The sequence below is a fragment of the Triturus cristatus genome, chromosome 8 (genome assembly GCF_964204655.1).
Source record: "Triturus cristatus chromosome 8, aTriCri1.1, whole genome shotgun sequence".
Lineage (NCBI taxonomy): Eukaryota > Metazoa > Chordata > Amphibia > Caudata > Salamandridae > Triturus > Triturus cristatus.
Window position 1 is genome coordinate 1,459,723,222 of NC_140591.1, and position 18,750 is coordinate 1,459,741,971.

At 41.9% G+C, this 18,750-nt stretch overlaps 1 protein-coding gene across 1 annotated transcript in view; it reads left to right on the forward strand.

Annotated features, from left to right (window-relative positions):
- The window catches only part of LOC146805930 (retinal guanylyl cyclase 2-like), a 468,140-nt gene that overhangs the window by 172,971 nt on the left and 276,419 nt on the right, over window positions 1-18,750 (forward strand). Inside the window, exon 3 of the mRNA XM_085620568.1 lies at window positions 499-800. Within this exon, the coding sequence (XP_085476694.1) occupies window positions 499-800 (302 nt within the window). The remainder of the gene's footprint in view (window positions 1-498; window positions 801-18,750) is intronic.

The window sequence follows — 18,750 nt, forward strand, 5'->3', positions numbered from 1 at the left end:
GTTGGTAGTGATTGATGTACATAAACCTTCTAAGTAGTCTTTGTGCATTGCATTGTTACCAGTGGTGATTATTGTGAATTATGAGACATAATTCAAGCATATTAAGGGTTAATATAAAGGTTAGATGTTCCATACTGCTTTCACCACACAATCTGCCTCATAAAGTCAGTATATAATTTAAAATATACAGTGATTGTCTGTTGAGCCCTGAAGTGCTGTATTAATGTGTCTTTTAACATTATTAGTTAGAATTTGACATTGTAGCCATTCTTAGCATTCCAGTTTGTAAATTGTCCTTATGCAGCTCAGAGCAGCATAAGAGAATTGCACAAAATGACAAAAATAAAACCTTTGTTACAATTGGTAAGTACATAGATATGTAATAGTTGACTCATTTGTCTTTTAGGGTAGATAACATTTTCCAATATATTTTGTATTTCTTTTAATTTTCTCGCAGGATGAAAATGTATAACCTTACATATAATTTTTGTGTTTTAGTTATTATTATGTGCATGCATTCTGTACTCATTGGAGGGGAAGAACAGGCCACCCTTCTAACAAAAGCCCAAGAAATGGGACTAACAGATGGAAGATATGTCTTTGTGCCATACGACACTTTGCTTTACAGTCTTCCTTACAAAAACCATTCGTTCTACGTTCTTGATAACAACAGCAAACTACTGGAGGCATACGACGCCGTGCTGACAATCACAGTGGACTCAGAAGGGAACTCTTTCTATGATGAATTTGCTGAAGCCAAAGAGTCCGGAGCAATAAAAACACATTTGGAACCTTACCAAGTGAGTACAAAAATCGTCTCCTAAGTTTCACAAAAAAGGAGTCTTAAGAAAAATTTATCAATATAAGCAGCAGGGTACAAACAATGACACTTAAACTTAGAGGGACTGTGTTGCAAATTACATTTAAAAAATATCTGCAGTACCTCAAGTCATAATTTTTTGGTTGAATTAAAATTCTTTTACTGACTAGGGGCCAGGCGTACTAAGCATTTGTATGTCTGTCAAAGCCCCCATCCTGTGTTCGTGACTGTAGAAATGTTTTTTCAGATGTACTTATCACATTTTAGGAGTCTGAAAGGTTTTTCTGATTCCTAAAATGCAATTGGGAATGTATACCTATTTGGTATCTCAAATGGGCATGTTGTAAGCATACCTTCTAAATACTGAATTGGTGTGCTGTGTATAAATGTTTTTCAAGTAAATTCTGGCGGAAAAACATTGAAATCTAACAGGTATCAAAGGAAATGGTATCCTAGTGGTAAAAGGAATGTGGTCCCCTGGGGATGCCTTCCCCTTTGTCAAATAAAAAAAGTTAACTGGAGAATAATCAGTGGTCCATGGTTCCACTGCTAACTCTCAAACAAAGAAATATATATATATAAAAAGCTTTTTTTAAGCGCAACCCCATCTCTTTTAAGAAAAATGGGCTGTATTTACAAAATAATTTGGTTTATTTAAAAGTGACACAGTCACGATGGTCTGCTGACCCCAGCAGTCCAAAATCCCTTTGAAGGCCTCCAAATGCAGTGAGTTGCAATTTGAGGTCTGCTTTATTAATATTTAATGAGGTAGGTCAGATTGTGATCAGTACAATTTTGAGTTTTATGAACTGACATATTAATACATAGGTCGTTTCGTAAACTTCTCTACTGGTCGCAACAATACTGATCGTAATTTGTGAGCATTCATCTGCAATGAATTATTCATGCATCTAGCCCTATATGATTATATTTTCTGAGCTTTTAGGTAGTGTTGCAAAATCATTTCATGATAGTTGTAGTAATGCTAATCTTTACTCAGATTTGTTTTCATATGCACTTGACATTATTTTACAAAAATATGTTTTCCCTAACTTTAGTCAACAGTAAATTCTTTAGAGAAGTGACTAACTAGCTGAGTACATTGTAGAGCTTTTAGTACCCCAAGGGACCTCTTTGTATTAATATTAGGCATGTGCTCCCTATTGCTAAGAGATTGTTTTATTCATGTTTTGGAGGATTTTCAGTTCATTCAAAGCTCCAAGTAGGGTTTTCTGTCTTCTGCATATAACTCTATTCTCATGAAAACATTTCTAATTTTCCTATTTTTCCACTATGCTCCTGGTTGAATATTTATGGTCTGATACATTGCCCTTAAAGAAAGAACAGAATTTGTAAATTCTAGAGAAGCATTAAAGGCTAGGATGTATCCACTCTAAGCTCACCTTTGCTTTTACCTTTAATTATTGTAATTTCATGTCGTATGAACCTGTTCCACCTGAGCCAGCAGAGTACTTTATATAGGAGGTTATGTGTGTACAAGTAAAACCATGAAGGATGACATAATGGAATACACAGATATTTCCCATCAACATTTCCTACTAATTCACCTTACTCTTTAGTGCTTTCACGATCGTCTATGGGCCTGTCACAGCTGGAAATCATGGGTGAAGGGTTGGAATTTAAGCCAGGCAGATAAACGTGCTCTATAAATACTAAAATAAATACAAATTAAAAAATTCTAAATAAAATAGAGGGAAATGTTATGAACACTTTGACAAAAATACTGAAGTGCATATTAATATGCACATGGGACATTCCTTAATGTCAGTTTATGAGGTTGGGCGGCCCGCTTGGCAGCTGAAGGCCATACTATTTTGAAATAAAATGTAACTTCGGTATTTGCCATCAATTTATTTGCTCTTGCACTTGGGGCATATTTTAAGTCTGGTATTACTTGTTTTACTGAACTTTTCTTGATCAGTTGTTGGGGAACTAGACATCAATGGACACTTTGCTCTTCAGTCCACAGGAAGTGAGGGGAGAGCTTGTGCTTTTCACCAGGCATTTTCTCATTAGGACATTTGCTATTTTAGCCAACACACATTCTTGTGGCTGGAGGATGCAATAAAGCATGTCCATCATCATTAAGGTGGCGGGGGATGAGTGCAGCAGGTGCACTGCTAGCACACCAAAGGCAATCCTGTCTGTGCCTGTCCAATTTGCAGCCAGCATCAGCCATGCTGTTTTATTTAACATGGACTCCACCTCAAGAAATACATACACTGCCAAATACCAAAACTATGGAATTTGAAACAATGGCTAAGTTCACCTATTCTGTGCCTGAGAATGTCCTTTATCAGCTTTTATCTGCTTGCTAAGATTTTTTTTATCATACTAATAACAGTAGCTGTTATTATTATTATTAATGCTGAGCATATTCTAGGATAAGCCTGAATTCTGAACTTCTTGAACACCTACAGAAGAACTTTCCCTCACAAAGCCATGCATGTTGGTTCTTTCTGCCCCATCACTTTCAAATTTCACCAGCCACCATTGATTTACATCTCAGCTTGCACATCTTGTATCTGTTGCAATTGATCTGGCTCCTGTGGATTTCTTTAGTTTTTCCTAGATATCTATTTCTGTCAGATTGTTAATTTAAATGGCCATCTACCTTACTTACTGAAAGAGAAAAGCTTCTTAATGGATTGTCATCTAGCAGCAGGGTCTACAGTGGGTGGGAACAGCTTTGGAATATTGCTAGCACAGAGCCTCAACTATTTCTGGGAACTTTTGCCACCTCATCTCATGTACTAATTTGACTCTATTCAGGATATAGCTTAGGGATAGAGAATACATTGTTGCTGACAAAATCTTCCATCACTGTTGCTTGTACAAGGCAGCTCAGAAACACTTTGGGGCCTATTCACAAGCTTTGTGGTGTATGTTTAGTTCTCATGTACTACAACATGTTATTCACACACCTACCTGAGGAGATCTGCATCTCTGCCTCTTCTATCTTTTCTGTGCAGAGATCTCTGCACTGACTGCAATGCTCTCCCTAACGCACACCTACATTTTCGTAGTAAATGTGGAAGGGCCTGGGGTGTGGTTGGAAAATAGGGAACACCCACTACTAAATAGGAGAGGTTTAGAGAAGATTAGAGCAGGGCTGTGCATTCACCCAACAATTATTAAAGCCCATTCCTATCAGAAACTGCACCAGAATTTTTTTAAACTTCATTAAACATTTATAGATTTCCCTAATTTACCACAGGGAGATCTCTGCCCCGATTGTGGTGGTCTTCTCTAAGTGTGCGGAACATAACATATGTCATATAGTTATGACTAGGTTTTATTTGATGTTTTTCAGGCAAATGTAAGTCTACACTTTTTGTAACTTTACATTCCGAAAGGGTGAATAGTGGTAAAGTATAGGGAAATGTATAAACATTTAATAAAGTTTAAAAAAAATTAAAACTATTTTCTATCTTAAAAAAAATAATCTAAATAAATATTATATAAATATATTTTAAATCTAGGACAAATTTAAAGGCTACAGCATTATTAACTACATTTTTTATTAAATATGTAATTACTTTAAGTATAATAAATTAAAATAAAATAGTTTTTGAAGATTTATTAAAATAAATTCCTACCTAAAGTAAAGTAATGTTATAAAAAAGGGTACATTTATATATGTAGATTTAGTCATGTCTAAATCTACCTTTATGAATTACCCCCTTTACATGCACCTGTCCAGCCCTTTTAGTGCTCAGAAATACATTTTTGAGACTCCTACTTTTTATGAATGGTGTAGGTATAGTAAGAGGAGTATTCAGAGTCGCCAGATAATACTCTGTTTTTCACCGTGGTAAAATCTTTAGATGCATCTCCAGTTTTATGAGCTACTGGGGTAGAGTTCATGAAGATTTGGTCATGATTTGTTTTAGATATCTGTTTAGGAGTTTTTGTATTGAGCTAAGAATTGTTTTAAACTTAACATAATTGTTTACAAAAATCATGAATGAATATAACTTTCTTTTCGTTATGTTTGTGTATGTTTTTTCACTTTATGCATTTTAATGCGCATTTATAATGTGTATTTCTTACCTATATGAATTCAAACTTTATCCCTATGACACATTGTGTTAAAAGCATCAATTTGCCTTTAAAAGCTGCACATTTCCGGTAGTTTAGATCTTTCTGGCCCAGAACGCTAATCAGCTCAGTGGAACTTCTGAGCATATATATTTATAGCTAGCATTGGAAAAACCATTTCATCAATTTCATTAGCCAAATTAGTGCACCAAGCAATTAATGGCTAAATGCGCTCTGTAAACCAGAAATTTCTTAAGTATCATGGGGATGATTAGGGATAAATAGAGACTCAGACAAAAGGAAAATCCAGGTGGGAATTATGGGCACGATTTAGACTTTGGTGGCAGGTAGTCTGTATGTCGGGGTGGTCGAGGACATTATGTTGGCCACCCTGATGGACTACGATCTGACAAATTTACATCACTATCAGCCTAATGATGATTTCTGCACCTTCAGAAAAAAGCAATATCATGGTGTTTCCTCTAAAGGGTCAAAACTTTGCTGGATGGCCACTGTCGGGTTTGACATCCGTCCACCGAACTGTGACAATCCACCAAAATTTTTATTTTTAAAATCAAATTTCCAAAGAGGGAGCTATTTTTCAAAAAAAACAAATAGCTAATGACCACCCAGAGAGTGGGAGTGATTTTGTTTCTGTCAGTGACTGCCCCATTATCACATTGTTCTGTCTAAATAGGATGTGTGGTCTGATGGATTTATTCCGATGACCCCCTACTTCATCGGGATGGTGAAGTAAGTTTTTCAACAGCAGAACCAGTAGAGGCACTGCCATTGGAAATCTGATGGTCTACCTGGCTCAGAGTTGACGGGGAGCTAAGGGTTTGGCGGCCAAGGTGCTCCATCATATTTGTGACAGTCTATACCCTGTCTACCAAACTCTATATCTAACTGTAAATATCTTAGACAAAAAGATGGATCTTGAAAGCACTTGGAAAGGTAGGTTACTTTACTTTATGAAGTGAAGATATCTGCTAAAGGACACAGATAGATGAGGGTGACTCTTGCTTCACTACTGCTTACTGCAAAATGAATAATAATTTCCTGCCAAATTTGGTTCACCGGGTAACTCATGCTTGGTAGCAGAGAGTTTTTGTGCTCAAATTCGAATGCTCAAATGTAAACATTATGTTCAATTGAATGAAAAGGTTCCAAAGGATGGGTGAATATGTAGATTGCACAGAAGAGTTGGTCAAACAGACACAGCCTCACCTTACATGGGAGATAGCTATTGGCCATTATATCAATCACAGAAATAGCATATGCTTACCTGGACATACCTTATTTTCGATTTGTTAGGAGGTCTGTGAAATGCATTCTGCGGAAAACACAGTATATTCTACTTTAGAGTTTTGGCCTACAAGTTCCTTATGCGTGTTAATTCAAAAACTGTGAATATTTTTGCTGTGTTCAAGAAATGCATGACAGGAATGACACACTGAATAGGTGTCCCTTTCATCACCACGGACGATGCTGTAAAGCTGAAGAAGAAAATATGTATAGTACTGAGAAAATGAAAAAAACTCAAAGTAAAAACAAGTGTCTTGTATATTTCTTTTTTGACAGAGATCCATTTTGCACATTCTTATCAAAATGGTAATTCATGTTTTAACTATTCATATTTCAATTTTAATGTTAGATTTTGAGTAATAAACTTTCAAAATTGAATTTCAAGAGGTCTACCAGGACAGAATATTGAAAGAGCATAGCAGAAAAAAAGTAATGGAAAAGAAGAATATTTCTTAACTGAACTAGCAGATTCCAGACTCCAGTCCATAGCTGGTAACTATTTTGCACTGAGCAGTAACAAAGCAACAGTGATTTATTTTGTACGTGTGAAAGTCAGAGTGAATTATCAGTCACAATCCATTTCGGTTTAGAAAATGACATATTGCAAAGTCTTACTTTATACGACATAAAATACCCCACTAAAATATAATAATAATCCACATTTGTAAACCGCGAACAATCACCCGAAAGGGTCTCTAGGCGCTGGGGGCCGTCGGGAAGATTAAGCAAGCTATTGCCCAGAGTCACATTGTGCTGGGCTAATGTGCCACCGGCGCTGGGGCTCGAACCATGATCCCCAGATTCCGGAGTCACTCTCCTTGACCGCGGTGCCACACCTCTTCCTTTGGCAGTTGCAAAAAGGAGCCTACTGGCATTGTGTCAATTTGAATGCGCATATAAAATATTTTAGCCTAATGTAATCCACCACAGGAGTAGGCCCATACACTATGGTATTAAATGTGAAAAATTGTTTTCTATGTTGTAGCCCTCAGAATGTGTAAATTGGCCTATGTCACGTAAAGATGGAAACAGTGTGTCTTTTCATGGGGACTGCTTTTAGGCCTAGCATGACAGTGCAGTTTTCTGCAGGACGTTTTGTTTCCAGTTCTTTAAAATATATTTTCAGTGGGCTTTGATTCTACCTGAGGATTAAAACCCTCTCTCCTCATGCCATTGGCTATTTAGTGTATCCCTCAGTCTTCCAAGAAGTGCTTCTGTTGGATTCACGCGGGACTATATTACATAGGTAAAGCACACTCAGTCATCACTGTCATAATCAGTTCTTTAACTTCTTTGTGTATTCTGTATAGTAAGCAATCCTTTTTTATTGCATTTCCCCAGCTTTGCAAAGTCAGTATATCTAAAGTTAATGGACTAAACAGCATTAGTGAGTGAAACACAGTTAAACAGCAATTGTGAATGCCTGTGTTTACTTATGTTGGTAAATACACTGCACACCTGCTGGCTTGGCCTATGTTTATCATTTTGCAAATATCCTTCATTTCATAACCAAATAATCCCTAGCACATCATCTGTTGTATATTTCAGTCAGTCACAAAAAAATTATTCGGCCACTTACTGCCATAAAAGTAAAGATGATAAAAACGATCCATAAATAAGTACAGCAGCAATACATAATTCAAATCACAGGGGATAATACAGTTACTGTTGTTTATTTAATGCATTTGAATTGGGGTGTTTCAACTTTTTTCTAAAAGAGAAAAGTGTGGCAGAAAGGTTGCTGGCAGAGACAAACAGAAAGGTGAATAGGACTGGCCTTGCCTCGTTGTGTAATCTAAAAACAACACAATACCGCAGACGGCACCACAAGCTGAACTGAGCAATCAGTGGAATTGAATAAAAAGGTCGAGAGCCTTTTAAAAGTAGTTGGCAGAAAAAAAACAAAAGCTGGCCTAAAACTGTACTGAACAATAACAGCGCCACAATTCTTCACCTGCTGCATAAGTCGAGTGGTCTCGAAAGACATTCATTATTTTGTCACACTGTTGGTCTTCTGCCTCCAGCTGCTATTTCATTTCGGATCAGCAAGAGGTCGATAACTAGGGCATGTTGTCACCTCCCTGTGTCTGTGTTGTTTCACTGATGTAGTTTGGAGAAAATAGGATAAAAACATATTCACCAATTTGTGGGTCAAAATTAATTGGAGGAAGCTTTGTTCCTATGTCCCTGAGCTAATCTTGTTCTTACGTTTATTTCTTGTGTATCCCTCTCCTTGATACTTCTTCCTACCACTTCTCTGCACCTCTTCCTCGCCATTTCCTGTTTTGTTGTCTTTCTTTTCTATTATTGTCTTAACAGTCCCTGCTATCCATCTTTTCTCATTAGTTTCGCTTTCTCAGCAGTTGTTGATCTCGCTTCTCTGCTCTCTAGCCGTCTGTTCTCTGCAGATCTCACTCTCCGTTTTATCTCTGTCTCTCACTTTAGTAGTTAGGGCTCGCCCTTTACCCTTCTTTACCTGTTATGTTTATTTAGCTCTTACTCTGCCTGTTTTACTGCCTCTGTCTGAGTCGCACTTCAGCAATTACTAATCTCTGTGCTTTTCCTGTCACTTCTGACTGTCCAGCTTCAGTCCCTGCTGGCACTACATCTGGCCTTTTCCTCCCCCTCTTTTATCTTGGGCCCCAGGGGAAGCAGAGTCGCAGACTAGTCTTCCCCCAGGGTCTTTCGTGCGAGACGAGGCAAGGCCGGGGGTCAGGGGGTGGGGATTGGGGGGTGGGTATAAGAATGCTGGGGCGGAAGCTGACTTCGTCTTCCTGCATTCTTGGCACTGTCGGGAGGGTTTAGTTTTTGAGGCCACCCACCCACCCTACAGTTTATCAGGGTTCGGGAGAAGGGTAGGCACAGCGTTGCCAGTTTAGGACAGGTTGCATGGGCGGGCGGTACTTGGGAGGGGTGGGGGTGTCTCTGGCGGGCACACCCATCCCTCGGTTGGGGGGAAGAGTGAATGATGGGGGAGGATGGAGGCATGAGTGGAATGCCTGGTGATACAAGTAAGGATGCTAGAAGAGAAGTGTGGAAATGGATGAAGAACGGAACGGGGTATGGAATGGAATGAGAGGTGATTTCGGAGTGGGTGAAGGGAGAGGTTGGATGAAGAATTTGATGTTGGGGGGTTTGTTGTTGATTATTGATGTTATGGTTTATTGATATGTTGTGCAGCCTGGTCCTAATAAATGGCCTTTTACGCTTAACCATCAGCGTGGACTGTTTATTGCGCGATAGAACTTCCAACGTCACTTATTTTGGGTATTTATTTAATCTGTTCCTTGACTCCGGATCATGACTTGTCTGTATCGCTCTACTTATGTTGATTTCCAAAGATCACTCAGCAATTTCTGCTGAACGTTTTCTGCCCCCCTCTTTCTTTCTCTTCTCTGCCTGCCCCCTTATCTTTCTCTCTTTCGCCTTCTTTTTCTTTTTTATCTCAGCAGCTCTTGTTCTCTCTCACTGAATTACTGTTTCTTAGGTTCCTGTTCTTCATTTGTTCTCTTTTTCTCTGTCTCAGAATTTCCTGCTCTCCATTTGTTCTCCTTTTCTCCGACCTTTATCATGCTCTCTTTCTTCTAATTGTATCAAGATTGTGTTCTCATTTGAGCCGTCGACTGTCCATTTTTAAGCCACCGATGCAGTCACAATGTCAGCTTTCTTCAATGTAAGTCAATAGGAAAGGTATTTCTCCAAACTATCTTTACTGATTTGCCCCAAAAGGAAACAGCTCAGATATAAATCATAATAGCAGAATTCAGATAGAGAGCTGTTAGATCTGGGGTCTCTAGTTGGCAGGGTATGTACCACTGTCCAAGTAGGGACCCTTGCTTCTAGTCAGAGAGATACACTGTTAAGATAACCCCTGCTCACCCTCTAGGTAGCTTGGCCTGAGCAGTCTAGGCTATCAAAGGCAATGTGTAAAGTATTTGTACCAACACTCACAGTAACACAGTGAAAACACCACAGATTTACTCTACACCAGTTGTAGAAAAATAAGGTATCTTTACTAAAAACTTCACAAGACCAAATACTACAGAAAAACCAACATACAATTAAAAAGGTTACTTTAAAGATGGTTCAAGAGTTTGCAGAAAGTACTCCAGGATGTAAAAATCAGTGTCCTGCACAATGAGACTCTCAATGCACAAAATGCGACACTCTCGTGCCCAACAGTACCTGTAGTTGCGCTAAGGTTCCCAAAAGCTATAACAATAAAGATGGCAAAGGCGATGCGATACTCCTGAGACTTTGGGGAGGCTTTGCAGCAGCCCTGCTTCACGCAGCAGAGGTGGATGCGCCGGCTCCGATCTGTAGGGGGAGGATGCGATGACTTCGTTGCGTGGGTTTCTTAGGGGGAAGCTTCACGCACAGGTACGGTGCGACGCTCTTCGATGGGGCGTGATGCGCGGCGCGGCGTTGACTTCTGGCGCCGCAACCCTCGATGTGCCACAGGACGGGACTCTGCGTCGTCGCACGCAGTGACTGGATACTTTCACGCACCAGCAATAGTGCGGCCCGCAAACTGGTTCTGCGACGACCTTCGCAGTGTCAGGAATCTTCACGCACCGGGACGATGCTCGACGCACTCGGCGATGCGGGGACTCCGGGTGCTGCGATGACGCCGCAATGAAATTCTTCTCGCACTCTCGATCTTGCGACTCGCAACCGGATGATGCGACCCTTAAACAGATGATGTGATGGGTACCAGTTACTCTTGTTCACGCTTTCTGCTTTCCAGCTCCCAAACACAGCAAAACGACCTCCTGAGGCCCCAAGACTAGGCAAGCACTCCAAGGCAGGTCAGAACTCCCTCAGCAGAGTTCCAGGGGCGCTGGTGGTGAAGTCCTTTTGTTCCTGGGACTTCTTAACAGAGAGCCAGCTCTTCTTAGGCTCTTGGAGATCAGAATTTAAAGAAGGGGACACAGCAGAGTCCTTCCCCTCTCCTTGGCAGCAAAGCAAAACAGCAAGCAGGCAGTCTTCTCCTCTTTAGTTCCTTCCAGCTTCCTCCTTGGCAGAGGTTCCTTCTTAGTTCCACAGTGATCTAAAGTTTAGGTGTCTGGGGTCCTCTTCTTATACCCCTCCAAGTCTTTGTCTCTCTTTGTTTCAGTGGGGGGATTCCCCTGCTCAAACCGGTTCCTGGGTGTGCTCTGCCCTGGAGCACCTGGTTCCTTTCAGAGTGAGGGGCAGGGTCGTTGGACGCTCAGCAGGAGGTGGAGCCTTCTTTGTGCTGGCAGAGGCAGAGTCCTCAGCCTGGCCAGCAGGGGGTGGAGCCGGCATTGTGCTGGCAGAGGCAGCCCTACTCAAACCCAGGGGCTACTCCTCCCACCCATCTAGAGCAGATCTCCCTATTCACCCTGCTGCTGACTCATTCAGACTCCTTGAGCCACCTAGCCCATCACATGACACCAGTCAGCCAATCTGCACACAGGCACACAGGAAGGTTAAACAGGAGAATAGCTACTTTCTAAAAAGTGGTACTCTCACACAGTGAATTTAAAAACCATCTTTCTAAAAAGATGTATAATTAAATTCTGAACACAAAGATACTAAACTTGGATTTTCTATCTTGCCTTTAGGGGAAGATAGGCATGTAAACAGCCTCCCCCATTCTGTACTATGGGCAAGATAGCCTCTCAGCAGTGAAAAACGACAATGGCTGTAATTCACTACCAGGGCATGTTACATACCTCAGTACATGCCCTACCTTTCAGATACACTGCACCCAGCCCAGGGGGGTACCTAGGGCCACCATAGGGATGCCTTACATGTACAGAAAGGGAAGGATAAGGCCTGGTCAGTGGTTGCACTGGCCAGGTCGACATGGCAGTCCTGGACTGCACATAGGCACTGCAAGCAGGCCTAAGACATAATTTTAGTGCTACTCCTGTGGGTGGCACAATCAGTGGTGCAGCCCACTAGTAGCATTTGTACTACCAGCCCTGGCACTCTCAGTGCACTTTACTCGGGCCTTGCAGGTAGAACAAATATGCCAAACATGTATAGCCAATTACATCACAATTTCCCTAGGGAGCACTTGCACTTTGACACTGATCAGCAGTGGCAAAGTGCCCAAAGCATCTATACCAGTAAAAACAACATCCAGCATAGCATCAAAAATACAGGAGGTAGAGGCAAAAAAGTCAGGGGTAAACACGCCAAAAGATGCCAGGTCTAACAAGAGCTGAGTATTTTAAAGGCCAAACAAACTATCTTGTAGAATAACCACAGAGTTCTTGTGAAACACTCTCGCTAATACAAGAAAGGTATCTTGAGTAGTGATAGGCTGAGTGAATAGGTCCATGTCAAATGGCGGGCGAGGACACATCAACTAACCAACCAATCAGTTAGGTTATCCTGCAGGGGTCAGGTCTCTTTCACTCATTGTTCAACGTGCAACCACATAACGTGAATTGTGAAGGATATGGCAATATCACTCCATAATTTGTGGACAATACTCAGATTATTTTTAAATTTCCCCTTAGGAATTTCAACTGAGTTTACATAAAAAAGAATACCTAATTCCGACAGGTTTCGACTGCACACTGAGGAAGAGTAAGGGAAGGTATCACTCAATTACACTTGGTCATACATTTCCACTGAAGGCAAAGCTGTGACCTTAGGAGTAGTGCTTGAAGCACGTATGTCTGATGAGTACCTCCCTAGGATTTGAGTCAGCTGCTCATTAGCACATCAAGCTTCTCAGTAGAGTCCATCCTTTCCTCGAGGGGCCTGAGAGAGCAATGGTACCTAGACTAGGTAAAAAGATGGACTACAGCAATGTGCTCATGGCCAGTACAGCTTAGTAGAACAATGCAAATCTCCACTTGGTTTGGAATATGGCGCATTCATGAGACCACGGGGTATATTCACAAGGAAATGGTGCAGTGCGGCACTGAGGTAAATTTTGAAGCATTGAGCTGTGTCATTTAAAAAATGCAGGTATGCACCATATTCACGAGCATACGGTGCATCCCTGTGGTTTCCGTTGCCATAGTGCGAGGGTGTCTGTGTTGCAGGGAATTATTGTTTATATGCAGGAAGGAACACCTTTCTTCACATAAACAATCTTTAAAGGCGATTTGCTCGTTCTATGTGTGCTGCAGAAGGCAGTACACATAGAAAGAGCAAAAATAAGAAGAAATAAAAAGTATTTCTCCTCGTTGCGACAATCTAATGCCTGCTTTTGCATTGCATTCATTTTTGGGGCTGCCTCAGATATACAGATCCTTGTCAAACTGGGGCAGCGTAAAAAAGCAATGGGTGCTGCGGTGGAATGCCGACAGAAACACCCATTGCACGCCCCCTTCATGCAGATACCTCAGTGAAAGGGTACCATATTTACAAAGCTGCGTTAAGCCATGCAAAGTGGCTTAACACCACTTTGTAAATGTGGTGCAGGGCACTGCACCACCGGAACGTAAAAAAAGTGATGTTCTGGTGGTGCAATCCACTTGTAATGATGCCCCCATGCCTTGACTGCTAGCCAGTCTCTATACTGGCCTGACAAGACCATGATGTTATTTTCTTATTGCCTTTTTCATGTTTACTATCATGTGGCCAGGGTGGGAACATATAACCTTTTACATATATCCAGATATTAACAGCAGGCACTTTGGACACTAAGACATGCACATATAGGTTGCACTCCATTCATGCTTACTATAGGATTGCATTATTTACCTTTCAGGAAAATCGCATTTGTGAGGCAAGGCACAAGGAATACTGCAAAGCAGACTCCCATTCTGGGCTAGGGACCCAAAAGTATTTTGCGGTGTCACACATCTACACAACTCTGTAGGTCAGAACAACCACCTTCTCCATTTTTTCACTCCCATCATCTCCTCCTCCGCCTTATCCCATTGGTCTCAAGTACTGCAATACACGCATTGAAGGGAAGCCTTAGAAGCATCTCGTCTCATCTATTCACATTTTGCATATGACCCTCTAACTCTATGCTGCTTAGCCATTTCCAGGCCTTCCACATCTGATCATTCAGTTAGCCCACCTCTCCATGTCAATGTCTTTGGTATATATTTAGATTTCTAGCGGTATCGCCAACTGCCTTTTAGCTAATATCAGAGTAAGATCTCCGAATCCTGCAGGTCCGATTTGTCTTCTTCATCCTTTCCCTCAATCGGAGCACAGAGGTTTTATGGTTATGGGCAAGTCTATTTCTCATCAGTTGATCTCCGTAACTAAGCACATCTTCCCTGCATTGTCCGATAATGGTGCAGGACCATACATTAAGTCAACCTCTACCGCAAGGCACCTAGGACACACTTATCCAGTACTATCTGACAGATTTTATGCTAGTGGTTGGGTATGAGTTGTGTATTGTGTAGTATGACATGTATTCCCCATAGCCCCACCACGTGAGCATAAATTCTGTTAAAATCCTGCTCATCAAAGTGCCATCACTGGCCCACCGCCTGAACCTGAGCTGCCGAACAAGACGGTGCTGCCTTTGGCTGGCTCTGGGGACTGTTGAAAGTTTTTGCTGGTCCCATCTGGGAGGCGACTGCTGGGCCACGGGAAGAACAATGCACACACCGCAGCGTGGTTGCAATACTGCAGAGCCTTCGAGGGGGTTGGCAAGCACTCCCGGACTGGCTGAACAGGCGAGAGTGGCTGCAGGGTAGCCGCTCCCCAAGGCAAACCAGCATATACTCCCGGTGCATCTGACATCGGCATTGTCACGGCCAGAGCTCCCAGCTAATGGCTAGCATCCGAAAACGAGTGCTCCACCTGGAAAGCAGCAACAACCTGGTGTGTCCTGAGGCATGTCTTTATTGATGAGGTAAAGGGGGCAGGCGGAACCTGCGGCAGCTACCCCCCTGCCTGAGTACCTTCTTTGGACTGGGACACGCAGAGAGGCCCCCGGGCTGGAGGTGGTTGGGGCACCCTGACTCATAACGGAGCTCCACAGGACCTGGTAGAACGTGTGAGAGGTACAGCGACCAGGTGAATCAGTTGGATTTCGCTCAAAAGGTGCAGAAGAGACATCGGCGGTTGTCCCTCCAGGGTGTAGCCTTCAATTTGGCCTAGTGCAAATGAGGAGGCCCTCTGGTGAGTGTCTGCAAGGGCTCCCTTCTTTACAGCAGAGTGGAGATTGTCTGGGGCCAAGTGGGAGCCCTCATTATGTGTGGCAGAGCAGGGTTAGTTTGGACTCTCTTGTGTGGTCTAGAGTACAGTGGAGGCCCCCAGCGCGAAAGCTGTGTGACCCCCAAACCCACCCTGGGCTCTGGTTGCAAATGGTGGAGGGGCGGTCGGGGGGAGGGTGAATGGAGAGCTGGAACCCCTTCTGACCCCATCAATATTAAACAACATCAAATTTGTCAATTGGGAGTGGTGGAGTGGACGGTGATTGTTGCCCAGTGGGGTACTGCATTGGGTAAGGACAGAGCAGCAAAGACGTTTCAGGCCAACAAATTAATAAACTATGTTGCAGCAAAAGCGAGCAAAACTCCACAGGTGGTGGAGAATGGAACTGAACAAGAGAAAGGTCCTGAACTGATGCCTTCGCACATTTTGGCTGAGATGGTGGACATACACAATATGGCAGACCACGTAACTGAGCTGGAGGGACATGTCAGTACAATGCAAGAAGAAAAGAAAACCCTGAAATCAACATGGCAGTGCTCAAGAACCAGACATCCATGCTGAAAAGGCACCTTGAGGACACGAAGGGGTACTCGTGACATATAAGTCTTAGATTTGTGGGGTTCCCTGAGCGCGTAGAGGGCCTCCCGGCTGAACATTTCTGGAAGAATGAATCACGGGTGCATTACAGCTGCTAAGACTGGCTAAATTCTTTCTCATAGAATGTGTCCATTGACCGGTGGCTGTACCTCCGCCACCTGGGGCTCCACCCATGGCAATAATTGCCAGACTGTTTAACCATGGAGATTGTGACATGGTCTTACAACACACAGCAAAACTGGATCAATGCAGTATGCAAAATCTACTATCTTAATCTTTCGAAATTTACATGAAAGAAGCCCAGGATATGGGCAAATCCTGCATGTCAGTAAAGAGAAAGCTAAGGGAGCTGCAAATACCATACAGCTTTATATTCCCTGCCAAACTGCACATTCAACATGCTGGAAAGGTGCAATTCTTCAGTACACCAGATGCAGTCTGGGATTGGCTGGAAAAGGCAGTGGGATCTGTAGAGGTCGAGCGATGGTGCTCCCGACTGGGCAGAAGGGGTCCCCCATCGATGACACATCATAAAACCGAGATGGGTAGCGATTCCCTTCGCAAGGGTAGTGCATGGAGAAGATCCAGCATATAATCGTCCACAAAGATGGAACACTAGAGAGACATTGGGATATTCAGGAGAAGAGAATGACATGTTGACCCGAATACTGGCACCTTTCGCTGAGTCATACCAACTTCTTGAGAAGGAACGGTTGGCATAGGGAGCGTACCAGTCAGACTGATCTCTGTTGTCACCCAACGGTTGGGAAATTTTATCCTGGAGGCTACCGAGGTCCCCCCTCAAGACACTGGCCACATGAATGAATAGAGTACATTTATTACATTTCTACTGGTCTGTATATGCACAGGTATTAGGTAGGAACAGATCAAGGTGCTTAGTTGTGGCTATTGATTGGATGACTCACGAGGCGGAGTGACATACTTTCCTTGGAGCACAGCTGTCCTTCTGCAGTGGTGGTGGGGTATTCAAGAGTGCCCAGGGGGTAGTCCTCTGCAGTGCAACACAAGATTGAGGGTAGAAAGGGGGGTTTATATTGAGTAATTAGAGGTACTGGTTGGGGGTAGCCCTAAGAGTTCTTTTTTCTGTTACCTTATTGAATTTTTGATTTAGAGGGTTATACAACAGTTTCGAAACACGGCTCTGGGGTGGATGTTGGGGTGTTTTCTTATTGTTCTGTTACAGTGGTCAAGTAGGGTACATTTGAGATCCTAGAGGCATACCTTAGCAGTCTCTCCACAGCATATAGTGTAAGCTCCTATGCAGACACAGTGGGGTGTGTTATGTGTAAGGAGGGGGGAACAAACTTATGATATGGAAAGTTCACATAAGATAATTACATAGTATGTCTGTGGTCTTAACAATTTAACCAAACGCCACAGCGTCTACTCTTACTTGAAGCGCTGTGGAAGCAGTATAGCAATCCTATAGGAGACACATCTCCACGGAGACAATATAATCAGACTCTGTAAAAAATGGAGTGGGCATGTATATGTAACCAATTATTCAATTGTACTGGCACCAAATGTTTAGAGTGAAACCAAATTGTAAAAAGTAAGAACAGAAAAAGACCTGAAAATTAAAAAGATAATAGCAGTGCCTCTACTGTGTATATCATATTTTATATCCACCCTCAAATATTGGAATGATTAATTAAAAAAAAACATGCCTGGTTTTAGCCAGGTTGCAGGGATGCATAAAATATTTAAACTGAGTTAAAAAAAATATTCTCAGTGATTTCACCTGCAGGATTGGACAGAGATTGTGCATTAATGAGATCAATATTAGGAAGTCCTTTTGAGTTAATATTGTCTTTACGATTTTCAACACATATATGTGATTGCAAATCAAAATTGGAGTAACATAGATGCGTATTGCCCTGAATAGCCGGTAATGCTCGAGATAGAATCTAATATTGTGGTTGGTAGAATGTGTGTTGTTCGTGGCAACACACAATGCCACATCATTAGTACCATGAAATACATAGCTACCATTTACAGAAGGACAGGTAGACTACACACAGAGGAGGTTACAACTGATTGTGGTGCACTCACTTCAAACATGGTTCCTAATGGAACTAGGGCAATGGTAACTAGTGTTATTGAAATCTTTCTTGGCGAGCTGTGAAGCGAGCAGATATGACTTACTAGCATGGTGTGGGTACATTGGCGCAGAGAACTGGTCCCCAAAAAGCCCTTAATAGATTTACATTCCAAACTGGCAGCAGCACTGGCCTGTGTTTACTTTGCAGTCAGAGAAAGTAAAGTACATTTTGTGACAATCTTGCTGGGGTTTAGGAAGTGTGAAAGAAAAGGATATAAGATGTCATTTTTGTAAAACACAACAAAATGTAAATACCTGTAAATGAACTGTACACATTCAACAGTTAGGAAAGCAAAAGTGAAATACATTTCTTTGAAATGTGATGGAAACAAAGATTTTAATAGGATCAAAACAAGTCGGGACACTTTACTTAGTGATTCACAAAGTATAAATATTAACCGAAATTAGATTTCCACACATTATCATTTGTGTACAATATCATTTTGTCAGTGAAACTGTACTTCTTGCAAATTTATTGGCCATTTCAATGGAAAATGTGCTTTCTGTACTATGCACACAATGCTTTAGTTACATTAAAAATTGCCCACCTCATGTCTATTAAAGCTAGATGGGTCATGAAAGTTTGTCATTCTAAAATATGGGTTGTGGTTCTAAAACGTTTGGGAAGGATTGTTTCTTTTCAGGGAAAACGAAAATTGGTATCTTCATGAAGGCACAAGTCCTTGAGCTCAAGCGATGAAAACATGGTATTTTTTTGTCCAAAGGACTA